The 25,617-nt window shown below is 62.7% G+C and overlaps 2 protein-coding genes across 2 annotated transcripts in view; both read left to right on the forward strand.

Annotated features, from left to right (window-relative positions):
* Window positions 1-12,140, forward strand: part of CFDP1 (craniofacial development protein 1) — a 75,032-nt gene extending 62,892 nt beyond the window's left edge. Inside the window, exons 6-7 of the mRNA XM_074583266.1 lie at window positions 1,179-1,337; window positions 7,741-12,140. Of these exons, the coding sequence (XP_074439367.1) occupies window positions 1,179-1,337; window positions 7,741-7,831 (250 nt within the window). The 3' untranslated portion in view covers window positions 7,832-12,140. The remainder of the gene's footprint in view (window positions 1-1,178; window positions 1,338-7,740) is intronic.
* A 4,463-nt stretch (window positions 12,141-16,603) lies between these two features.
* On the forward strand, window positions 16,604-23,443 carry BCAR1 (BCAR1 scaffold protein, Cas family member). The gene is made up of 7 exons (XM_074583265.1): window positions 16,604-16,741; window positions 17,539-18,228; window positions 19,492-19,653; window positions 19,851-19,955; window positions 20,389-21,537; window positions 21,746-21,835; window positions 22,148-23,443. The coding sequence occupies exons 1-7, from the start codon at window positions 16,730-16,732 to the stop codon at window positions 22,661-22,663; spliced, it is 2,724 nt and encodes a 907-aa protein (XP_074439366.1). The 5' UTR covers window positions 16,604-16,729; the 3' UTR covers window positions 22,664-23,443.
* Window positions 23,444-25,617: the final 2,174 nt, after the last annotated feature.

Consider the following 25,617-nt stretch of genomic DNA (forward strand, 5'->3'; position numbering starts at 1 on the left):
TGGAATGTGTGTAAACACCGAGTTCAATGGGATGCTGTTTGCCCCTCTCTCCCGGGGGGGTTTAAGAAGGGGTTAATACGAGTTTGTTTTACGGGTTCCTGGCCCTGAGAATTGTCTTCCTCGGAGGGCAACCCGGCTGACCCGGCCCTGTGTGTGCGTTTCCCAGCACGAAGGGGAGATTCGGGGGCCCCGCCAAGCCGGTGGGATTTCGCTCCTCTAAGAACAAGGAGATGAAAGACCAAGGTGGTTCTTCCTGCTAAACTGGGACCGGGGAGATGGTGTGGGATCGCAGTGCACGTGCACCGGGACCCAAAGTGTCATGTGATGGTGTAACTACCAGGATTTAGGCAATCCTTGGGCAGAAGCAGATTTGCAATCGGGGGAAGGTGGGGGTTACTCCTGGTTCTGGTGCCCCCCTCTTCAAAGGCCGTTGGAACACAAGCAGGGGGACAAAGCCTTAGAAATAACGTACGGGCTGGGACAAAATGCATTTCCATGAGGGGCATAAAGAGCTCCATCTGTTTGTCAAAAAAAAAAATAAAATTCAGATGTAAGTTCGTTATGGTGTACAAGTACGTTACTAATGAGACCAGCCTGGGCACCAAATTACTCTTCAATTTAGAACAAGCAGCAGAAACCAGACCCTAAAGCTAGACAAAGTCACGTTGAAAACCAGCGCGTTGATACCAACGAAATGGTTAATTCCTAGATGTGTTGTCAGCGCTGGTGACGCACTGAGGCTGGATGCCTTCCAGAAAACAACACTTTAAACCCAAGACAAAGGACTGGGCTTAGCGTGGAGGTGATCAGCGGAATGGCTTGGCCTGGTATATACAAGGGGTCAAACTGGATGATTTAATGATCTCTTTTGGCCTGAAAGCTTTCTGTTCTCTTAAGAAGATAAATGAAAAAGCCCTTTCACAAAAAAAGCGAGCACTTGAGATATGTGTGTAATGAACTCTGCTGCTTCCAGGGGAAGCAGCGGAGCAGGATCTGCAGGAAGCGTGACCTTGCCGCCTGCAGGCTGCCTGGAGTTGGTGGCCATCTGTTAAGTGGAGGTGGCTCGCCACCATCAAGGCCACCACTCTCACGCGTGACGTTTCTCAGCTCCGTTTTTCATTGCCAACTGACGCTGTCTCCCTGCATTTAAGTAACATTTGCTTCCTTATCTCTGTCAGGGTGAAGAGGCCAAGCGGCATGAGCAGCCTCCTGGGGAAGATCGGCTCCAAAAAGCAGAAGATGAGTACACTGGAGAAATCTAAACTGGACTGGGAGAACTTCAAGGAGGAGGAGGGGATTGTGGAGGAGCTGGCGATCCATAACCGAGGGAAAGACGGGTAAGAGGGACTTTACCTAGTAATAGTCCAGCATTTCCCACCACTTCCTATACATGCAGGAACCCCATCGCTTGCTACAGAGAGAGTTCAGCAAACCCGTGGGATTTCTTAAGGATTTATTCTAGGGATACATAAAGCCAGGAGCTGCTGTAGGTATCACAGGGAGACAGGAAAGTCTGCAAGCACCTATCGCTCTCTACTAACGACCTCGTGAGTTCTTCAAGTCCAGCTCAAGTGGAGTCTGGCTGTGCTTTATTTTCTCTCCTGCTAGTGGCACAGATGCAGCGTGAACCGGTCGAATGCAGCACTCCCATGAGGAAACACAATTGCCTTTGCCCTGGTTTGTTGGGGTTTTTGTGTTTTGTTTTGTTTTTTTTTTAAATATCTCAAATTGGGAGGTATGTTTTTTTGTTCCGTTCTTCAAATGACACGTTCCAGCTGCGTCTGTCCTCCCTCCTCCTGCGTAAAGATGTATGCAAACCCAGAACAGCTGGCAAGGTGTGTTAAAGATTATGGCAGCGCTGGGCATTGGTTGTGTGCATCAAGCGATGTTCGCTCCAATGAAGTTAATGGAAGTATCGTAAAAGTAAATGGCAATGCTGTAAATAAAACAGAAAGTTAATAACGTGCACTGCAGGGAAGGATAATAAGATCAGAAGTGGCGTTTCCCGTACAAGTGCTTTGCTAAGCTCTGGGAAAACGTAACCGGCTTAGTGGCCAGCTCATAAAACGTATTTTTATTGTAAGCTGTTCTTTTACTCTGCGGGAAAAACTCAGAGCTTCTGCATTCCACCAGATGGGATTTTATATTTCAGGTAGATATTTGGTAACTGCCGGGTTTTGTCGGTTTGGTCTTGCACCCTTCCACAACACCCCTTCTCCGTCAGATCTGCCCTGATCTGATTCTGGATGCTCACCCTTGAACAAGCAGAGCAATTCAGTAGGAGTGCTGGAGGGGGACAGGGCCTTCCTCCCAGATCCCTGAAACCCAAGGGGGTAAGGGATGTACATCGCGTGACAGAGCACGCGTGCAGCAGAGCATCACCACTGCTGTCTGCAGCGTGGCGAACGCTACCGTTGGAGCCCTGTACGCAAGTCTCTCCGTTGAAATGGCCCGTGCCAGGAGTCTGGAGGGAGAGCCAGGCTGCTTACCAGGCTCTGTCTGCGATGGAGGAGGAGGAGGAGGGTGAAGGTAAACTTGTCCCATGAAGGTCCATCAGGAGCTGCAGGCTGCTTTGGGAGAACCCACCTCCAGGGAATGCTCCTGTTCCTGTCTGTGGCACCCGCCTGGCTTGTCCACATGGGATGTGGAGAGTAAGTCCTGTGAGGAGCGGCTGAGGGAGCTGGGGGTGTTCAGCCTGGAGAAGAGGAGGCTGAGGGGAGACCTTCTCACTCTCTGCAACTCCCTGAAAGGAGGGGGTAGCCAGGGGGGGTCGGTCTCTTCTCCCAGGGAACAGGCGATGGGACAAGAGGAAACAGCCTCAAGTTGCACCAGGGGAGGTTAAGGATGGAGATTAGGATAAATTTTTACATGGAAAGTGTTATTAAGCGTTGGAACAGGCTGCCCAGGGAAGTGGTGGAGTCGCCATCCCTGGAGGTATTTGAAAGCCGGGCAGACGTGGCGCTGAGCGATATGGTTTAGTGATGGTTTTTGTCAGAGTTACGCTGATGGTTGGACTCGATGATCTGAAAGGTCCCTTCCAACCCGGGCAATTCTATGATTCTAAGAATTTGCCCTACGCAGGTGTCCGGAGTGGCTGCCAAGTTGTGGTAACGGCTTTGGGCCTTCGCTCCTCTGGACGGGGCTGATGGCGGCAGTACCGCCATTAAAAGCCAAACCATCTCTCACCGATTGCTGGGACGCACAGTTTCTTTCCGCAGCCATTGGAATCAGCGTGAATCGGGGTCCATCACTCTCAGCTGGACTGCACCCAGCCCAGACAGGCGGGGACAACCCCTGCGCCAGCGTTTTGTGGCATCTTTTGCTTGTTCAATCCTCGTGCGTCAGCCTTTCTTGGACAGTGCTGTCTCCTTTCTCACCCCATACGAGCAGGACAGCTCGTTCTTCACGCCTGGCGGACCTTTCCGGAGACGCTAACGTAATGGTCCTTGAAGGCTGAAGAAGGGATCAGCACGTTGAAAAAGATGAGCAAAGCAAAACAGCGATTTTAAGAGCATCTGTAAGCTTGGACAGCTTTGGGGTTTGCTGCCGCTCGCATCCCAGGCTAGAAAATCCGCTGGGCTGTTGGCAAGTGGTTTTTGTCGTTAAACAAATGAGAAATGTGACGCCCTGATAACTTCAGACAGTCCTCACAAAGCTCTGCTAGTCAGGCGTGTAACGTGAGGGGAACAACAAGTGTCTGCTCACTGCGAATTACATCCACCTCCAAGGTAAAGGGAGGGAGAAAGGAGAAGCACCGCTGGACGTGCACCCCCACTGCCTTTCTGCTTTCGGGCCCCCTGCAAGCGCCCGCCGTGTGAAGCGTCCTGCTCCGTCACAGCCTGCTCGGGGCGCGGATCACGCAGACGCAGCTGCCGCCGGCTCCGGGTTGTTTTGCCGGAGCCCGTTGTCCCTTCCGCAGCCGCCTCTTCTCCTTTAATAACGTAGGCTCTGCTCACCCTTCCGTGGGCAATCATTTACACATCTCTATAAAAACCGTAATGAGCGGTTGTTAACCCTTCAACCCAGGCAGGAGGGAGCGGGGCGCTGCCTTTATCCCTGGTGCCGACATACGTTAGAAACCTTTGGTCCCTGCCTGTCCTGCTTTGTAATTAAAAACGGCTGCCTGACGAGGAAAGCCACAACTCACTCCGGGAAGCGTCTGCCCAAGGCCATGCGCTAGAGATGGGCCCTGCTTGTCTGGAGGAAGGCAGGAGGCGTTTCTTTTTGCTCCGAAGGGAGGGCAGGCTGAATTTCTCTTTTTTGCAGTAACCTTGCAGAAGTGGCTGTTCGCAGCCTGGAGCTCTCTGTGCCTCCGACCTCCCCGGCCCTTCCCCGGTGGCGCCCGAGCGACGGGGCCACGGCATCTTTTTTGCTGCTGGTGCCGGTTCTCGGGCAGCTGGACGGGGATTCGCCAGCCCTGGACGGGGATTCGCGTTTCCCCAGCAGCAGGATCCGGGTTGTGTCGGATCCTGAGGGCCTGTCCTGGATTCGACAGGAGGGGCCGAAGGAAGGAGGGAAGGCAGCTCTCCCCTTTGCTGTCGCGTCTCTCCCGTGGGCTTTATAAATGGAAATGCGGCCTCTTAATTGGGCCGCCTTTGTAGGGCAGGCCCGGTGGGGGAGCAGCCCCGCTCGGGGTGCGGGGCCAGCCCCGTGCGCTGGGTGACTGATGGCGACTGGCAGGGGTCACGGATGGAACCCTCCCCGCAGCAATTTGCAGCTGCCCTCGTTAGCAGAGACGGCCCCTTCTCCCAACAAATTTACTCTCCTCTGCATCACAGCTGCCCGGTTTCCACACAGGCTGATAATTTACGGGTAGCTATCGATTCAGGTAGCAAAGGTTATTTAGAGAAGGGCCGGACGGGTGTTTGTGCCTGCCTCGTGCACTTTGCACTGCTGTTTGGCAGCGCGGAGCCAGGCTGGCAACCGGAGAGGGAGCCGCAGGGTTTGGGGCGCAGGGTTTGGGGCTCAGGGGGAGCTTGCACCGACGCTGCAGACCCGCTGCTTCCCTGCTAGCGTCCGTCAGCCCCTCCAGCCTCCCTGTGCGTGTAGTACAAGCCGGCCGGGCTTGTTCCCCGGCTGCCTGCCCCATAAACCATGGTGCGTGCACAGGTGGTGCCCTGCGGGGTCCGCTCTGGGCCCGGCGGCGCTTTTCTGTGGCCAGCCAAGGACAACGGCACCGGGTAACACTGAGGTTCCTCCTCCATGCAGAGCCGTGAGACCGCATTCCTGGCTCGTGATCCGTATCGATCCCCCAGGAGCGAGTCCCTGCCAGCTGGAGAGGCACGGCAGCCACGGAGGAGAAGGAGGAGGAGGAGGAAGGCTCTGACCCCTTGCTGGGGTTGGAAGAAGGGAGTCACAATTTGAAGGAGCTTCAAAATCAGTGGCCTGGGTGGTTGGGGTGTTCCCAGGATAACAGTGGTCCCTTGCCTTCCCGGCCGTGGTTGCGGCTGGTGTTCCGCAGCGGAGGGGGAGGAAAACCACACGCCCAGCAATACGACACACTGTCACATACAACGTGACCCCCCCTCGACTTCCTTCCCGTGGCCTCTCCGAGCCCGGCCCCGGGCGCGGGTCACCTCCCTGCTTGCGGGGATGAAGGGAAGCGACACTCCCCTGCCCGCCTTTCCTGAGCCGGCGTGGGGAGGGGGCCTCGAAGCACGGCCCTCCCCTGACGGCCAGGGGGCCAGAAAAATACCTCCCGGCAGCCAGCGCATCGTCTGCGTTACGCCGTGCTCAGCCCCTGCCCCTCGCAGCCGGCGGAGATGAGCTGACCCAGTTGTGTCAGCGTGAGACGGGCTCGGGCTGCGATGGGAATGGGATGGCAGCAGGGATGCGCGGGGCTTTTCATCCACTCAGGGACAGAGCTGGCGGGGGGCAGGAATCACTGAAACGAATTCGGATTAATTCATTTCCAATGATGGCTGGGTGGGCAGGAGTGTCAGGGCCGTCCCTCGCAGCAAGGGCGAAGGCACCCTGGTCCTGGGAGCGTGTTCAGTGCCAGTTCGATAGTGGCATAAAGCACAGCAGAGTCTGTAGCATAGGTTCGATAGCGGCATAAAGCAGAGACCTTATAGAATCATCGAATAGTTTGGGTTGGAAGGGACCTTAAAGCCCACCCAGTGCCACCCCCTGCCCTGGGCAGGGACACCTCCCACCAGACCACGTTGCTCCAAGCCCCGTCCAGCCTGGCCTTGAACCCCTCCAGGGATGGGGCAGCCACAGCTTCTCTGGGCAACCTGGGCCAGGGGCTCACCACCCTCACAGCAAACAATTTCTTCCTACCTCATCTAAATCTCTCCTTTTTCAGTGTAAAACTGTTCCCCCTCATCCCATGGCTCCCCTCCCTGCTCCAGAGTCCCTCCCCAGCTTTCCTGGAGCCCCTTTAGGGCCTGGCAGGGGCTGGAAGGTCTCCCCGGAGCCTTCTCTTCTCCAGGCTGAACCCCCCCAGCTCTCTCAGCCTGTCCTCCCAGCAGAGGGGCTCCAGCCCTCCCAGCATCTCCGGGGCCTCCTCTGGCCCCGCTCCAACAGCTCCGTGTCCTTCTGCTGTTGGTGCCCCAGCGCTGGAGGCAGCACTGCAGGGGGGTCTCACAGAGCAGAGCAGAGGGGCAGAATCCCCCCCTCGCCCTGCTGCCCACGCTGCTGGGGATGCAGCCCAGGCTGCGGGGGTCTTGTCACCAAAGGCGGTGCAGCCCCTCTGCCCTAGAGGGACCACGGCTGGTGGTAGGAGGAGGCTTCAACCTTGCTGTGCAGTTGGGTCTTAGGCACCTTCGTGCACGCTGCCAGCCACCCAGGAGCCTGGAAAACCCACCGAGCTCCTCTCCCCTGCAGCCTTCACTCCTGCTTTCAAGCGACTGGCTTCTCCGGTTCCCGGCAGAGAGATGCCGAACGCAACGCAACGGCTCCTGCATCTCGCACCGGTGCCGAGCGTAATGACCTTGTCATGACAGCCCGAGTGTTTGCCACCCTGGAACAAATGCAAAACAATTGTGATGATTCAATTACAGCTCCTGTTTTGAATTGCAATTTCGCTCCCTCTGTAGGTTAATTAGTAGCACAGCCCCGGGCTATCTGTGGCAAGGGTTTGCAGCAAAGTACATTAAAATTCAGCTGCATGCCATTAATGAGCGGCAGGGTGCTTTTCCAGGCGCAGGCGTGCTTACCTTCTTCCTTGCAGCGCTGAGAGGGAGAAGTACCTACTCGGCGGTGGTTAGGAGCTGGTCTGGGGCTGGGAAACCCCTGGCCTCAATCCCTGAGCTGCCGCGGGCTTGCCGGGTGATGCCGTTTGCTTCCCTGCTGCTCCCTGGGCCCGTTACCAGCCTGTACGGTGGGCCGTGCCGCCGCAGTGGAGAGGTGCTTTGCTGGGCGGGGGGGTGTGGGGGCAGCATGGCCTGGGCAGCCTCAGAGCTGCTTCTCGTGCCAAGGACCTGCCCTCAACCCACCCAGGCTGTTTGTGAAGGTCATTTCTCAGCCGTAAGAGAAGAGCTGGAAGCAGAAGCAGGCAGCCCATAGCTCCAGCCTAGGGACTGTGGGGACCCCAGACCTCTGCAAGTCCCCCAGGAGGCACCCAGAGCAGGTTTGGTGTCCGCAGGAGACGTTCAGTGCGGTGATCAGCTCATGGAGAGAGAGGGAGGGAGGCAGGTGATGCCTTCCCTCCCTGCGCGTCCCCTGGCGTGGGCTTTGCCCCGGGCTGGGGGCCGCTGCCGGCGCTGCTCACAGCCCCGGCCCCTTGTCTGCCCGCAGGTACATCGAGAGGAAAGCATTCCTGGAGCGCGTGGATCACAGGCAGTTCGAAATCGAACGCGACATCAGACTGAGCAGGATGAAGCCCTGATGTGCCGGGGGTGGCCGCAGGGGATCCTGCTCCCTTCTGTGCCTGAGCGCTGGCTGGGGGCCGCCAGCCACCGGACCACCGGGCACGGAAACCGTTCTCTACCCAAGACTCAGCCTGTATGTCTCAATGTACGGGTTTTTCCTTTTACTGTAATAGTTTGGGGAGGGTGTTTGTCAGTGGACAGGGGGCACTTTGAGGGTTAAAGGGTCCAGCAGGTGACAGAAGAGACCGACGTGATTCTGGAAGGCGGCTTTCCAAGGAGAAGAGATGGCGGCACCCATCCTTTGCCAACCGCGGGTGCTTCTGGCAGGAGGAGGAGCCCCCGAGGCTGGGAGGGTGCCAGAGCCTGGGTTAAGGCTGAGCTGGTGTATTTGGTTGAGGGAAGAGCTGCAGGAAGGTTTCGTGGCTGCTGTGTGTGCATAATCCATGGGATTCGGGGCTGGAGCCCTTCTCCCCGCTCCGCCAGCGCCGCAGCGCTCCCTGCGCCTCCGTGCTGCGTTCCTGCCCGGACAAAGCCGAACTGTCTGTACTTGTTTGTGGGGTCTGATGATGCTGGGGGGGGGGTTTAAGCAAGTCGATGAAGAAATCCTTCCTTGTTCACGCTGTCAAGAAGATGGGAGCAGCTGCAGCAGGCAGCATGGGCCAGGATCTGCGCGTTGGTGTGAATAAAGTATTCCATCCTGACACTCCTGCGTGCTGGCAGCATGGTTTGTGCAGGACGCAGAGGGCAAAGAAATTAAGGGTCACACGCAATAACGAGTGTCTGGCTGCAACCGTGAAAATCCCTGCGCAGAGGTGGCCGGTGTCTGCCTTGATTGCAGCCCAAGGGTCAGGGCAAGTGCTTGTATCCCAGTCCCATCCCTGGGGACAGCTTTGGGATAAAATCCAGACTTGGGGGGTGATGGGGCCAGCGTAGCCCTCCCGTAGCAGCGTTGCAGGAGTGAGGAAACCCACCCAAATCCTGGCCGCATGGGGACATTCCGCAAGCAAAGCTGCCTGGGTGTGGAGCAAGCGGTCGGAGCTGGAGGCCAGCAACGCACCGTCATCTCAGCCATCCCTCCTGCTCCGGCTGGCCGAGCTCGGCAGCTCCCCAGGTTTAGCCCGTGCATGTCCTCGGAGCAGAGGTGCCCACCGGCCTTTCCCCACAGGATGCTCTGAGCCCGCTCCATGGGGCAGCCCGTGCCGGGGGGGGGCAGAGCAGCGCCCAGCCCCATCCCTCCCACTAACAGGGCGAGCGATGCCGCCGCTGCCGCTGGCCACTTGCCCGCGGCTCTGAGCGTGGTCTCGGCTTTGGGCTCACGTGTCAGCTGCTGAGTCAGCCCTTGCTCTGCGGCCGCGTTGTGGGATCCAGGAGAACAAAACACCACGTGCTCGGGGGAGAGCTGCTGCCTTCGGCGCCCTGTTCTGTACGGAATCAGCTGTCGCGGACCTGCTCCAACCAGCCTGAAATTGGACAGAAACAAAACAACAGGGGTGACAACATGTTTTCATCTCCAAACGCTTCCCAAGCCAGTTGCTGCTTTGGTTTTGGCTGTAAAAACAACCGGAGTCACCGTGCAGGGCGCTGCAGCGGGGAGGTTTCAGCTCGGGACCGGGGCTGGCGGCAGTGGCCTCCGCTGCCGGGTTGGCCCCGCGAGGGGACTGCGGTGGTAGCTGGGCTGCTGGTCCACGTTGGGTGGCGCAGGACCATCTCCACCTCCTCTCTCCTCCCTGCGGGCCAGGGGCTGCCCTGCTCGCAGGGTGACCCCCGGCAGGGACCCTGAGGCGAGCTGGGCTGGTTTGGCAGCAGATCCTCGCTGGTGCAGGGGCTGCAGGGCGGCCACCAGCGGGGCTGGAGGGCTGGCCCCACTGTCAGCGCCAAACGGGGGAAACCATTTGCTTTTTGCAGGGGACACTGGGGACCTTCTCTGCCCTCTGTCACCCCATGGCTGCAGGGCTGGGTCCTCGCACGCTGGACGGAGGCGGGGAAGGGTCCCGTCACCCCCACACGGGCTGGGTGCCGGCGGCGTCTGGCTCCCCGGGGGCTGCCGACCAAAATCCATGGCACGGGCATCCCGGCTGCTGCTGGACGCTGCCTGCTGTGCCCGGCCTCCGATGCGGCTGCATTTTAGGGCTCGTTCTGCTCCAGCAGCTCGGCAGCATCCTGGGGGCGAGAAATGGAGGATGATTCTGTGCGTTGTGTTATGAAGAACTGAACGGAGATGCAACAGGAAAACCTTTGGAGGTCCCGCAGGCCAGAGGCACCAAGCCCGGCCCTGCTCTTAAAAGCCTTAAAGAACTCCAGGCTGTGTGCGGAGAGACACAGCGTCGGGCTCTGGAGAGCTTGGCGGGGGGGTGGCTTTGGATTTACGTGTACGCTAACGGTGTGTTAGTGGGATCTGGCCAGCCTCCACTGGTAAATTGGGAATATCGGTGACCCCAGCATAGGGGATCCTGCCCGCCAGCCCAGCACTGCTCGCTCTCTTTTCTCTGGGATTTTCATTTTTTTTTTCCCCTTCCCTTCAGCTGAGCAAACGTGGAAAATTTTGAAATCTTGGAAGCAACCTGACCTGCTGGAAAAGTGCGGTTTAGCAGCGGTGGCCGAGAGGCTCGACTCCTCTCTCCGCTGGGCTCCCCGGTTCCTGGCAGCGTAGCATGCCTGGCACGGCTCGGCTCAGCTTGGCCAGGCTGGGGGACGCCGGGCTGCAGTGCCATTCCCAGCCTGACAAGCTGGGACGGGCCGGGCAGGACAGCCCAGAGGCAGCTCCAGCCTGGAGCCGGTTTCTGGCTTCCTCCGGGCGCGTGCTCCCAAGCGTCCCGCGTTTTTGCCTGGTTGGATCATGTATTCCTCGCCTCTCCTTCCTGAAGACGAGGAGTGATTTACAGGTCTCCAGAAAACACAGCTTGGCTGCTTAGGAAGGGGAAAAAAGGGAAAAAAAAAAAAAAAAAAAAAAGCCAATCCGCTTGCTATTTCCATTGCCCGACCGCCTTCCCACGAAGGGGGGTGGCCCCGACACCCGCCACCCCTCAGCGTCCCCGCCAGCCCTGAGCTTTCTGGAAGGGGCAAAGCTCCCAGGAGACGTGCGTCCTTCTTTTGAGACGTTCCCACCTTGAGCTGTCTCCTCCGGGAAGCTCATGTGTCCTCCGAGGGTTGGGACCCACCTGGGGCATTTGCTCGGGGTAATTCTGTCCCTCCAAGGAGTCCCCATGGCCCGAGCATCACCTCGCCCCAAGGGGCTCCCCCTTCCCCGGCCGCCTGAAGGGGCCCCTTGTGCGGCTGAGCCCCGAACAAGGCAGCGATTGTCTCTGCGTGCCCGGGATGGGACGGTCGGGGATTCTGCCGCGGCAGCCACGCTCCAAAGCTGCGGGAAAACCAGCTGCTGGGGTCACCTTTATTGAGCTGTTCGGTGGGGTTCGGGGAATCCCAAATTTTATGGGGCTGTGGGAATCAACCTGCATTTAAAGCTGCTTGGGCAATAGGGATGCGGGAATAAACGTCCGGCTCCCGGCATGGGAGGAGGTTGAGAGGTGCCTGCCCGGGGTGCATCCCATGGGACCCGCTGGGCCATCCCAAGGACCATCCCAAGGACCATGATGGATTTCGGGGCCGGCCAAGCCACCATGGGGCAAAGCGGGACGGTGTGCTGTGCCGCAGCTGGCAGGACATACAGGGAGGGAGCAGAGCGTGGGGCTGGCCCCAGGAGGCATCTCCCTTTAGCCCTGCGGGGGGTCCGGGAAGGGCCGATGTCCGGGAGGTGATGTTGGGGTGACGGCGTCCTCTTCTGTTTCCAGCCTCTCCCACCTCTTTTCCTCTCAGCAATGCCCCGTCCGGCACCGCAGTGGGGTTTAACGCCGATTAATGTGGAATAACGGGGCAGCTCGTGGGTCTCCCGCCCCATCGGAGCGCAGATCCCCACCCGGGGCGTCCTTGCGCGTGATGGCGGCTGGTTTGAGGTTCGTCCGGCGGCAGCGGCACAGCCAGCCCTTCCCGCTGCCAGCGGCGAGCCGCGGCCGGGGGCGAGGATCAGCGCCAGCCCTCGCTGGGGGATGAATGGGGAGAGGAACAGAGACGCTACTGTCAGGGCAGCCCCAGGGCCGCGCTCCGCCTCCGCTCTTCTGCAGGCCAAGGGGGTGCCCCGCCATCCCGCTCTCCGGAAAGACAAGTCATCTCCCCCGCGCCATCTCCTCTCCGTGGCTGAAAACCCACCCAGCGCCGGGGAAAGGCACGGGGATAAATCCTTGTTGTGATCCTGTTGGGTCCCGTGATATTACAAGCCGAGAGAAATGTCCTCATTATTTCCAGAATATTGAAGTCTAATAAATCCCGTCCTGCCTTACAGGATTTATTTCTCCCTTCATTGCTAGGAGACTCAGTCCCGTGTAATCCTATTGCTGCTCCAGGAGACGGGATGCAGCTTCCCGAGGGATGGTGGGCAGGAGCCGCAGCCCCGTTCAGAGCCACTGGTGTCCCCTGGGGATGGCTCCAGCCCTTCCAGTGTCCCAGTGCCACCCCCCTGTCCCGGGATGTCCCACTGTCCTGGAGCTGTGCCCCGGCGTGGGTTCACCAAATGCAACCCATCTGATGGCTGGGACATGGCTGGGCCAACAGGACATTAATTAGCAATTAGGCAATTAACGTGGCATGGCACAGCCTGCTGCCCTGGCCCCTGCGTGCCTCCTGTGCTCCCCCATTTGGGGGACCTATTTGGCACCCATTGGACACCCCTAATTGGGGTCCTCTGACACCTTCCCATGCGGGAAAAGCCGGGAAGAGCTGGGAAAAGATAGGAAAAGCCAGGAAAAGCCAGGCCGGGCACAGACAGTCCCCTGCGGCATGGCGGCAGCCTGCCCGGTGCGGAGTCGGCCGTGCCTGGCTCGCCAGACATCGGGGACTGTCCCCAGGACAATGACGGACACATGAATATGGCTGGAAATTTCACCGAGGAAGCGTTTTCCATAGCAACCGTTGCTGGGGCAACCTGCATCCCCAGCAGCATCCATCCCGGAACACCCAGCCCGGCTGCGGGGGCCGGTGGGGCCCCTGCTGACCCCCAGCGCCAGCGCCAGCAGGGATGCTCCAGTGGCACCCACCCGGCTCCGAGCACCCCCAGCGCTGCAGGGCCCCTGCAACGCTCCGCTCTTCATCTTCTTTTTTTTGGCATTTCATTTTCTTAGAAGTGGGAGAAGCCGAAGGGAGACCTGTTGGTGCCTGTCCCCCGCCCCGGGCGCCGGGCTGCAGGAGCTGTTGCCAGCTCAGGGCGTGCAGCAGATGCAAACGGCGATTTTTGGCTGCGACGCACCGAAAAATGGCCGGGATCGAGCATCAGTGACGGATGCTTTAATCTGAGCGTCGCCACGGGGAGGGGGGAAAGTACCAGCGCCGGAGCTGGCGGCCCCTCGGCGCCTGCCTGAAGCCATGCCACGGCAGCCTCAGCCCGGGGACACCCCGGGGACACCCCGGCATCCCAGGAGAGACCCCCGCCGGGCTCGGCCTCTTCGTACCCAACACACCGTGGCCTCGGTGGCAAGAGAGGGGCCAGGGAGCTCAGAGCCCGTCCCAGGGATGCCAGCAGGGTTCAGCCCCTGTGCTGTCACCGCTGTCACCGCTGCCACCAGCAAGAGGAAACCGCGGTCCTCCGGCTGCGGTTTGCGGGCGCGACCGCAGTCCTTGCTGCCGGGTATCTCCCACCCTGGGCCATGCCTCAGTTTCCCCTTCTGCCAGCGACGCGGAGGGGAACCTGCCTCCGAGCAGGGGACGGTGTGGGCAGGTTACCAACGCCGAGGGACAGTGGTGGCGGTTCCCGGGAAGCGGAATGACTCCCGCTTTTTGGGGAAGGGCACGTGTTTGCACTCCGTGGACGCACAAAGGAGATGCCATGGCAGGGGATGGTGTGCGCGGGCAGAGGTGCGTGCCAGCACACGCCTGTGATGCTTCTGCGTGTCCCACAGGCCGCGTGGCACCCACGCGTCCCCGCAGGTCGCAACGTGCCCCATCCTGAGCCCGCAGCCTGCCCGCAGCCACCCTCCTGGCCCCAGCCCGGCTCAGCGCAGGTGCCGGCAGCACCGGAGCTACGGGCAGGGACTGCGGCTCAGCTGGTGGCGGTGGCAAGCCCGGGCTCGCCGGCCAGCGGGGCGACTGCGGGACACGTGGCAGGGCTGTTGGAACAGGCCGGGCAGGCAGCGTGACAGCTGCCGGGGTGCGCCAGGTGTGCCGCGGTGTGCCATGGCATGCCATGGGGTGTGATGATGTGCCATGGTGTGCTGGGTGTGCTGTGCGTGCCATGGCGTGCCATGGGGTGTGATGATGTGCCATGGTGTGCCGTGGTGTGCCATGGTGCGCTGGGTGTGCCGCGGTGTGCTGGGTGTGCTATGGGGTGTGATGATGTGCCGCAGTGTGCCGCGGTGTGCCACGGTGTGTGATGTGGTGCTGTGTGTGCCGTGGTGTGCCGGGTGTGCCATGGGACATGATGATGTGCTGTGTGTGCCGTGGTGTGCCACGATGTGCCATGGTGTGCCGTGTGTGCCACGGTGTGTGATGACGTGCCGTGCGTGCCGTGGTGTACTGCGTGTGCCATGTGTGCCATGGTGTCCCACGTGTACTGTGGTGTGCCATCATGTGCCACGGTGTGCCACAGTGTGTGATGATGTGCCGTGGTGTGCCGTCGTGTGTTGTGTGTGCCACAGTGTGCCGTGTGTGCCGCGCTGTGCCGTGCGTGCCGTGTGTGCCATGGTGTGTGCAGTGGCAGGCCACGTTGTGCCATGGTGTGCCACGAGTACCGCCATGTGCCGCCATCCCGGGGCGGCAGCCGGGCCGGGGCAGGACGCTCAGCCGAGGAAAAGCAGGGAAGACCGGAGACGGGTCTGAACCCAAGGGGCTCATCCCGACACCACCCCCAGGTGGGACCGGGGTGACACCCGCCGCGTGCGCACCCCCCGCCCTGGTGTGTGCTGCCCTTGCACCCACCATTGCAGACATCACCCCCCCCGCCTTACACACCCACCGCACTGCACCCACCCCTACCTGCCCCTTGGGCACCCCCCGACTCGTTACACCCCCCGCCCGTGACACCCCCATTACGCCCCCCTGCCCGACCCGCACCCGTCCGATGGCCACTCACCCCCGTTACACCCTCGGTGCACACCCCAGTATCTCTGCTCGGCACCAAATACACCCCAGTACCACCCCCCCCGGCACCCATTGCACACCCTTGCACACTCGTTACCCTTCGCACACCCGTTACACAGCCTTTGCCCGTCACGCACCTGCCGCACACACCCCCCGCACACACCCCTTCACGCCCGTTACCTGTTGCACACCCGTTGCACACCCTTTGCACACCCCCATTGCATTCCCGTTACTCATTCAACACCCTTTGCGTCCCCGTGACCCTTTGTGCACCCATTACACACCCGTGACCTATTGCACACCCGTTACACACCCATTACACACCCATGACCCTTTGTGCACCCATTACACACCCGTTACCTGTTGCACACCCATTACACGCCCGTTACACGCCCGTTACACGCCCATGGCCCTTTGCACACCCGTTACACACCCTTTGCACAACCATCACGCACCTGTTACACCCATTACCCTTTGCATACCCCTTACACCCCCTTTGCACCCCCCTTACACCCCCTTTGCACCCCTGCTGCACACCCCTGACACAACCTTTGCACCTCCATTACTCTTTGCACACCCGTTACACCCCCGTTACCCATTGCACCCCCGTTACACAGCCGTTGCATCCCTGTTGCACCCTGTTACCCCTCTGTTACAGCCCCGTTACCCTTTGCAGACCTGTTACACCCCCTTTGCACAACCGTTACACCCCCCTTACCCTTTGCACCTGTTACACACCCTTTACACCCCCATTGCCCACCGCACACCCATTACACAACCTTTGCACCCTGTTACACCCCTTTTGCACACTTGTTACACCCCCACCACAGCCCTGTGACCCCCCCTTACCCTTTGCACCCCCGTTACATCCCCATTACAGCCCCGTTACACACCCTTTGCACCCCCGTTTTCCTTTGCACCCTGTTATACCCCCTTTACACCCCATTGCACACCTGTTACACCCCCTTTGCACACCCGTTACACCCCTATTACACCCTCTTTGCACACCCGTTACCCTTTGCACCCCTGTTACACACCCATTACATCCCCGTGACCCTTTGCACCCCCGTTACACACCCTTTGCACCCCTGTTATCCCCCCTTACCCTTTGCGGCCCTGTTGCACCCCTGTTGCACCCCCGTTACAGCCCCTTTACCCATTGCACCCCCATCACACCCCCATTACACCCCCATTACAGTCCCTTTACCCTTTGAATCCCCGTTACACCCCTGTTACACCCCCATTACAGTCCCTTTATCCTTTGAATCCCCGTTACACCCCTGTTACACCCCCATTACAGTCCCTTTATCCTTTGCACCCCCGTTACACCCCCGTTATACCCCCATTTACAGCCCCGTTACCCTTTGCACCCCCGTTACACCCCCATTACACCCCCATTACAGCCCCTTTACCCTTTGCACCCGTTACACCCCCGTTACACCCCCGTTAGCCTTTGCACCCCCGTTACACACCCTTTGCACGCCCATTACCCCCCGCTACCCTTTGCACCCCCGTTGCACCCCCTTTACCCTTTGCGTCCCCGTTACGCCCCCGCCGCACCCCCGCTACTCCTTGCACCCCCGTTACCCCCCCAGCTCCCCCCCGCCCCCCGAGGCCCCGCCCCCCCGAGGCCCCGCCCCCTCCGGCGCGTCTCGGCCAATGGGCGCGGGCGGTGCGGGGCCGGGCGCTATAATGATCCCTACGGCGCCGCCGCCGCCAGCGCGCCGCCCGCCCGCCCCGCCGACCCCGGCCCGGCCCCGGCCCGCCGGCACGGCCCGACCCACCGCGGGAAGATGAACTACCTGGTGAGCCGCTCGGGGGGGGGGGGGGAGCGGGGAGCAGGGCGGGGGGCGCCAACCCGGGGGGGGGGGACACGCGTGGGCCCCCTCCCGGGCAGGACGCGGGGTCCCGGGGTGACGGCTCACGGAGGAGGAAGGCTGCGGGCCGCCCTCCCCGCCCCGCCTTGCCATGACCTTGGCCCAGCCCCGCCGTATCGGGCTTTGCCCCACCACCCTCCTGCGGGACCCCCGGGGAGGCGGGAGCACCCCCCGCCTTCCCCATATCGGCGCGGGAGAGGGGGGGGGCAGGCTGCGGCCTGTCCTGCCGCCATGGCACCGGCAAACCCCGTCCGCCGCAGGGGCGAGGCTTGGTGGCCCAGCCGGTGTCTGCCGTGGGGACGGCAGGGGCCCGGCGTGGGGATGGCCACGGCCACGGCTGGTGGGGGGGTGACTCACCGCCATGGCACTTCCTCCCCGGCGGCGGCGGGAAGGGGCGGGGGGGGAGCGGGGTGGGGGGAGGCGGAGGAGGTCCCCCCCGAAACCGGGGAGGCGGAAGGGCCCGGCCCCTTCCCAGCACCACCTCCGGGAAGGATGGGTTGAACTCCAACGGGGAAGGAAGGAGAAGGCGGCGGGAGGGAGCGAGGAGATCCCAGCCGGTGGGACCCCGCTCGGAGAAGTCCGTCCTCCACCCCCCCCCCTCCCCGCCTCCCCGGTACCGGTGGGACCCCGCTCGGCGAAGCCCCCCCGTCCCGTCTCCGTCCGAGATGACTGCCCACCGTCCGGCGGGGCCCGGCTCACCGCCCCGCCGCGGGGCTCTCTTGCAGAACGTGTTGGCCAAGGCGCTGTACGACAACGTGGCCGAGTCCCCGGACGAGCTCTCCTTCCGCAAGGGCGACATCATGACGGTGCTGGAGCGCAACACCCAAGGGCTGGACGGCTGGTGGCTCTGCTCGCTCCATGGCCGCCAGGGCATCGTCCCCGGGAACCGCCTCAAGATCCTGGTGGGGATGTACGACAAGAAGCAGCAGCAGCAGCAAGCGGCCGGCCCGGCACAAGGGCAGGCAGCACCGCAGCCGCCGGTGCCCCAGCCGGCTCTACCTTACCACCACCAAGGGGGGTACACCCCGCTGTCGCCCGCCTCGCAGTACACCCCCATGCACCCTGCTTATGCCACCCAAGGGGACAACGTCTACCTGATGCCGGTCCCCAACAAGGGACAGCAGGGTCTCTACCCGGGCTCGGCGCCCACTGGACAGTTTCCGCCTGCCCCGGCAAAGCAGCCGCCCCCCTACCCGAAGCAGACCCCCCCACATGCCTTCCCCAGCCCCGGCCAGGACATCTACCAGGTGCCCCCCTCCCTGGGCCAAGCAGCAGAGGCATACCCCGGGGGCTCTGCCAGCCCTCCCCAGGATGTCTACCAGGTTCCTCCCTCGGCCGGTCAGGCTCAAGACATCTACCAGGTGCCCCCGTCGTTGGACACAAGGAGCTGGGAAGGGCACAAGCCCCAGGGAAAGGTAGGATGGGGGGCCTGGGGGGGGTGGGTAGTGCGGTTGTGGGGTGCTGTGCAGTTTGCGGTGGTGTGTGGGTGCCAGGGCTGTGGGGTTTGGGCTTATCTGCCTGTCACTGTCTATTGGAGTGAGTAGTCCTTGTGCTCATCACAGTGGGGTGCGTGGGCATCCTTCCCAGGGGGTCCCTGCAGTGGCTGAGGTCATGTCCCCCCCCTCCCCAAGCTTGGTGTGGGCTACCTGGTTTGGGGCTGGCACAGCGTTTGGCGCTCAGGCCCTCTCGGTCTCTTGTGTGTGCCCTGCTGGTGTCACCGAGGGCATGGCAGCCATGCCTGGGGTGGGCACGGGGTGCTGGTGAGCCACGAGCTGCTTGGAGATGCCCTTTGGGTGGACCCTGTGGCTATGGAGGTGGTACCCGGCACATTACTGGGATGTTTCCTTCCTCTTGGGAGCGCGGGCAGGGACAGGCAGCCGGTGCCAGTGTGTTCTGGCAGTGCCAGGAAGCATGCCAGGGTGGATTTACCGGTGGTGAGGCAAGGATGAGCCACCAGCCCGTCCCCAACAGGGGAATGCCGGTATGGTGGCCTTGTGTGGGCCAGCCTAACGGCTGCATCCCAGACACCGGGCTCCTCTTGGCTCTGCCCCTTCCCTGGCACGTCATCCCAGGGAAGAGGAGCGAGGCCTTTTCGGCATCGGGGTTTTCCGGGAAAGGCTACCCTGACTCACGCCCGTGGAGGGAGGGGGGGATGCCAAATCACAGCCAGGGCACGGGGAGCATCCTAAAAGGGAGGACCTGCCAGTGCCACAAACCTCTGGGTTGGGTTATTTGCCACTCTCGTGTCCCCACGGAATGGCAAGAGGAGCACCGAGCTGTGGGCAGGGATCTGCCAACGCCCTGCGGGCGTTGGCAGATCCCTGCCCACGGCTTGGTGCCCAAATCGGCCGTTCCCTCCGGCACGCCGCGGCTGTGCCGGCTGGGCTTTGTCTCTCGCCGAGGCTCACCGCTATAAATAACCGGTGATATCATCCCCGCCGTCCCCCCAGCGTCACCGTGAGAAGCGTGAACGCCTGGCCGGGGAGCGCCCTCCCGTGGGCACCGGTTTGCCCGGTGCCGGACGGTCCGGTATGGGATCCGGCATCCATCCTCTCTCCAGCCCCATCGTTGGGTGTTTGTTTTTTGGGTTTGTTTTTTTTGGTTTTTTTTTTTTTGGTGTGGTGCAGGGTGGGGGACAGCTCAGCGGTGCCCAGCTCATCCCCTTTCCCTCTTGCCAGGTGCTGGTGCCCACCCGTGTGGGGCAAGTGTACATCTACGACTCCCCCAAGGGCGAGAAGGATGAGTATGATTTCCCTCGTCACCTCCTCTCTGCGGGCTCCCAGGAGATCTACGATGTGCCACCTGTCCGAGGAGGGGTCCCAAGCCAGTTCAGCCAGGAGGTGAGGCTGGTCTGGGGGTGGGGAGGTCGCTGGCTCCATCCCCCAGCGTAGGAAAAGCTCTGGCACAGCCTGGAATCCAAACCTGGGCACACTATGGGCTTTGGGGCTTCTTCTGGTGCCTTCATCTCTCCCAGCGGGCAGGAAGTGGGTGCCCACGCTATCCCTGACACGCTGTCCTGTGTTCCCCCCATCTCCAGGTCTATGACACCCCCCCCATGGCAGTGAAGGGTCTCAACGGGCAGGACCCAGGGCAGGAGATCTACGACGTGCCCCCCAGCGTGGAGAAAAACCTGCACCAAACTGTAAGTGCTGCTGGGAAGCTCCCAGCTTCTCCGTGTCAGAAAGGCACAATTTACAGTGAGAACAATCGTTCTCCCCAGGGGCACATGGTGGCATCCCTGGTACTGGGATGCGAGGGGCTGGGGGTGCTAGATGATCTCATCTAGGGGGTGAGGTTGGACCAGATGATCTTTCAAGGTCCCTTCCAAGCTGAGCTGCTCTAGGATTTTGTGATTCCCACCCCAAAGGGGGACGCGGGAGACCGGGGGTGCTGTGGCAGCCTCCCCAGGACCAGGGGTGCCCCTGGGGCACGTGGCTCCGTCCTGCTGCGCACCCAGCACCGTCTCGTGTGCCTGGGGCTGGCACTGACGTGCCCCATGGCACAGCCCACCCCACCGATGGGACCTGGGCTGGCTCTCCTGGGGATGCTGACGGTGCCTGCTGCCACCCTTGCAGGTGTACGATGTCCCCCCCTCGGTGAGCAAGGACGTGCCCGATGGCCCGGCGCGAGAGGAGACCTACGACGTGCCCCCCGCCTTCGCCAAGCAGAAAGCCTTCGACCCCTCCCGCCACCCCCTCATCCTGGCCCAGCAGGAGCCCTACTTGCCGGAGGATGTCTACGACGTGCCACCGGCCGCTGGCAAAGGTGCTCCGGAGCTGCCGCCCTCCCACGAGATCTATGATGTGCCCCCCAGCCTCAAGAAGCTAGGGGGGTCGGCATTCCCCTCCCAGGAGGTGTACGATGTGCCCCGGGACCTGCACGCCCTGGGCAAGGGCTCCCTGGACACAGAGGGCGAGTACATCTACGACGTCCCACCACAAGTGGACCGTGAGGCCAAGGGCACCGACACCAAGCGCCTCTCGGCCTCCAGCACGGGCAGTACCCGCAGCAACATCTCCACCTCCTCGCTGGACGTGGTGCCCGTGAAGGAGCCAGCCAAGGCAGCCAGCAAGGAGTTCTCCCTGGACTTGGACGCCGCCATGGAGACGCTGGCCAAGCTCCAGCACGGCGTCAGCGGCGCCGTCTCCTACCTCATGTCCTTCATTGGCGCCAACTGGCGCAGCCCCGAGCACATGGAGGCCAATGCTGCCAGCATCCGTGGGGCAGCCGAGGGCGTCCGGACGACCCTCCGGGACCTGCTGGAGTTTGCCCGGGGGGCGGTGGGCAATGCCGCCCAGGCCTCCGACCGTTCCCTCTATGCAAAGCTCAGCAAGCAGCTGCAGAAGATGGAGGAGGTCTACCAGGCCCTGGCGCGGCACGGCCAAGCGCTGGACGCTTGCCACTGGGCCCCGAGCGCTCTGGCCGGCGGCAAGCCAGGCACGGATGACTTGGAGCACTTCGTCATGCACTCGCGCGGCGTCCCCGATGACACCAAGCAGTTGGCCTCCTTCCTGCATGGCAATGCCTCCCTCCTCTTCAAACGGACAAAGCCGGCGGGGGAGAGCGGTGGCCACGGGCCCCCTCACCCCTCCGACAAGGCCAGCAGCATCCAGTCGCGGCCCTTGCCCTCCCCGCCCAAGCTGCTGGCCCAGGAGTCGCCAGATGGGCCCTATGAGAACAGCGAGAGCGGCTGGATGGAGGATTATGACTACGTCCATCTGCAGGTGGGTGCGGGCAGGGGGGGGGCTGCTCCCCATGGGTGGCTTTTGTGCCGGCAGCTTGGGCATCTCTGAGCGTGGTGGTCCTTCTGCCACCCACATCTTGCTTTTACCCTCCAGCTTGAGGACTGTGGGGACCAGGGGTCCCCAGGGGCTCGCTCCCCGGAGGCTGGTGTCGCCGACCCCCGTGACATGCCCCTTTCCTTCCCTGCAGGGCAAGGAGGAGTTTGAGAAGACCCAGAAAGAGCTGCTGGAGAAAGGCAACATCATCCGGCAGAGCAAGGACCAGCTGGAGCACCAGCAGGTAATGGAGCTGGCGGGGGGGGGGACTTTGTGTCCTGCTGCTGTTGCCCCCGCCACCAGCGCTCTGGAACACGGCCCCTCTTGTGTGGCTGTCTCCATGGCCGGGTCTGGCTCACCTCCCAGGCCAGCGCTGTGCCAGTGGAGATGGCCATCGGCACCTTCCTCCTGGAGAGGAGCCTGGCATGGCTGTCCTGGGGATGGCACTGTCCCTTGCTGTTTTCCCTGGGGCTGGTGGCCATGCTGGTGGCTCCAGGGAGGGGAGAGGGCCCTGGCTCAATGGCCGTCCTGCCTCACACCCCTCACCCTCCCACAGCTGAAGCAGTTCGAGCGGCTGGAGCAGGAGGTGACGCGCCCCATCGACAACGACCTGTCCAACTGGAGCCCCCCCCAGCACTACGGCCCAGCGCGGGGCGGTGGGTCCCTGTGTCCCGCCGACCGCCAGCTCCTCCTCTTCTACCTGGAGCAGTGCGAGGCCAACCTCACTACCCTCACCAACGCCGTCGACGCCTTCTTCACCGCTGTCAGCACCAACCAACCCCCCAAGATCTTTGTGGCCCACAGCAAGTTCGTCATCCTCAGCGCCCACAAGCTGGTCTTCATCGGGGACACGCTGTCCCGCCAGGCCAAGGCCCAGGACGTCCAGCATAAGGTGATGCACTACAGCAACCTCCTCTGCGAGATGCTCAAGGAGATTGTGGTGACCACCAAGGCGGCCGCCCTCCACTACCCTTCTCCCGCTGCCTCTAAGGACATGGTGGAGCGTGTCAAGGACCTTGCTAACAGCACACAGCAGTTCAGGATGGTGCTGGGCCAGCTGGCGGCCATGTGATGGCCCTGGGCTGCTGTCCCCTCCCCATGGTCCCCACCCTGTCCCCTGACATGCGTCCCCCTCCATGAGAGCCCTCTCTGCCCGGTGTAAGCGGACATGTACATAGAGACTCCCACGCGCACCGGGGGCCTGGGGCTCTGCTGGTAGAGGGGTGAGGGGCTGCAACCATCATCCCTCCCCACCCCGACTCTTCTTCCTCCCTCTGGCCAGAGGCCAGGGTTGGTGTTGGAACTGTGCCCATGACGAAGCAAAGCTGGGAGGTGGATTTGCGCCCTCTCCCTCCCCACTGTCCCCTCTCCCTACGAAACCAGCGGGGGTACCTGGGCGGGATGCAGGATCCCTGCTGAATGAAGACAAGGCTACGCCTGGCAATGTGGGGTGATGCTGTGGCTGCTCCTCTCTGTGAGGGGGGGGCACTCCCAAGCCATCTCCAGCGGATTTTAATGGTGTGGAAGCTGCTCCTCGCAGTGGGACGGCCAGTGTTGGGGAGCAGCGGGGGAGGGATGGGATGTGCTGTCCCTGGGGGCTGTGGATAAGGGACCCCAGGGGGATTAAGGGGTGATGGTGGAGGGGCTGGGGGCAGGAAGGGTCTGACCCATGCGTTCTCACGTCTCGGGTTTTGCAACTGTACCAGCTGTAACCGAAACGCAAACCGAAATTGGTGCCTTTTGAACACAGGGGAAGCTTCCGCTGGGTCCCGGAGCTACAGAGCGGCAGCCCCTTGAAACTCAGCCCCCTGCCCCTCAGCAGCATAAAGATTTGCCTAGAAACCCCCCCCCAGCTCCTGCGTGTCTGCGTCTGCCTGCTGTGGGGAGGGGTTGGGGTGTCCTGTCCCCACAAAAGACATCATGGTGGGGGGGGGGGTGCAAAGGGGTTTATTTGGGGGGATCCCTGACCCACAGGTGTGGGGAGGGCAGGCTTTTGGGGAACAGGGTTGGGGAGGTGGCATCGCAGGGCAGTGGGACCACCCCAGCCCTGACTCTGGGTGCCTGCTGTCCCCCTGTGCCTGGGGATCGTGAGGTTGTGGGGGGTCCAGTGTGGCTGTGCTGTGGTACAGGGTGTCCAGTGCCGGGTGCACCCCTGGGATCATGGCACCTCCTGGGGAACCCAACACCCCTAGGACCATGGCACCTCCGGTCCTGTTGGCACCCCTGGGACCATGGGACACCCAAGGGGACCCCTGGCACCCTGGGGACCACTGCACCCTGCGGGGGAACCCCAGCCCCTCTGGGACCAGAGCACCCCCATGGGGACCTCATCACCCAGGGGACACCATCACCCAGGGGACCCCAGCCCCAGGGGCTCCCTGGCCCCGCAGGGCTCCCAGCTCCATGCGCACCCCAGCAGCACGGGGGCCGTGGCCCCACACAGTCCCAGGGGGACCCGTGTGGCACCCCAACACCCCCAGTGCAGCTGGGGGACAGGGCGGCGCCGCTGCCCCACGGACCTCCCCCTCCCCAGGACCCTTCCCCTCCGAAGACCCTTTCCCCGCCCCAGGGCGCCTCCCCTCCCCGGGACCCCTCTGCCCAGAGCCTTCCCGGCAGGATCCCACCTCCCCGGACCCCTCCCGTGCCCAGCCCGGCTCCCCGGGGCTCCCGGCACCCACGCGTGCATGGACTCGTCGTGCCCGTGCTGCTCCCGCACCGCCACGGCCGTGGAGACGTTGGGGGCCCCCACCACGGCCCGCAGGGACGCCACGAAGTCGGGGGGCAGCGGGGGCTGCGGGGGGGGAAGAGAGCGGGGGTCCCGTCAGGGCGGGGGCAGGAGGGGGCCAGGGCCCGGCACACACCCCCCTCCCCCGCAGCTCGGGGTGCGGGGACGCTCCGGGGGCCCGATCCCGCCGCGCCCCCCCGGCCCCCGCCCGGCCCCACCTCGGAGCAGCAGCTCCGGCGCCCCAGGGCCGCCCCCAGCCCCAGCACCCGCCGCAGCGCCATGGCGGGGACCAGCGCCCGGACCGCCACGGGGACGGGGACGGGGACGGGGACGGGGACGGGGAGGGGACGCTGCCCTCCGCCGCCCCGGCGGCCCTGCCCGCCCCCGCCGCCGCCTTAAGGTGGCTCCGGCTGGCGGGGGGCGGGCTGGGACACGGGTGTCCGCCCCAGCCGGGGGGCCCTGTGCCTCCAGCGCCCACGCCGGGGTCCCCGTGCCCGGCCGGGCGTCCCACAGCTGGCCAGCTGCCGCCAGACGTGACCTTGTCCCCACGTGTCCACCCGGGTGTCCCCACACCTGACCAGGTGGCTCCACAACTGACCACGGCCCCATATGTCCAGCCACATGTCCCCACACCTGACCTTATCCCCACGAGTCCACCCAGGTGTCCCCACACCCAACCAGGTGTCCCCACACCAGGACACGTGCCCTCGTGCCTGGCCAGGTGTCCCACTCCCTGGCCTGGTGTCCCCATGGGAGTCCACACATGGCTCCGTGTCCCCACGCCTGGGGTACAGCCACGTGTCCCCAGCCCTGCTCAGGTGTCCCTGCACCTGGCCGTGTCCCCTGCCTTCGTCCTCTGCCTTGGTTCTGTGTCCCCAAGGAAGGTCACATGTCCCCAAGACGACTCCTTGGCCAGGGCTCTCTCAGCCCAGCCAAGTGTCCCCTGCCCGGTCTCTGTCCCTGCATTTGGACACATGTCCCCCCCTCTGGCCAAGGGTCCTGGACCCCGTGGAAGACCGTGTGTCCCCGAGCCTCCAGCCTTCCCGGCCAGGTGTCCCCATGCCCAGACAGGCGTCTCCGTGTCCCCCATACTCATGTCCCCACCAACCAGGTGTCCCCATGGTCCAGCCATGCCGGCCGGGTGTCCCCATGCCCAGAGAACTGTCCCCAAGCCCAGCGCGTGCCCCTGGCCCAGGCCACGTGGCCCCCAGCCCTCCAGCTGCCCTGTGCCCCCCTCCCGCCTGTGACGGTGTGACAGCGAGGACGCAGCGTGGTGAGGGTGACAGCGTTTATTGGCGGCC

Source organism: Larus michahellis, chromosome 4 (genome assembly GCF_964199755.1).
Source record: "Larus michahellis chromosome 4, bLarMic1.1, whole genome shotgun sequence".
Taxonomy (NCBI): domain Eukaryota; kingdom Metazoa; phylum Chordata; class Aves; order Charadriiformes; family Laridae; genus Larus; species Larus michahellis.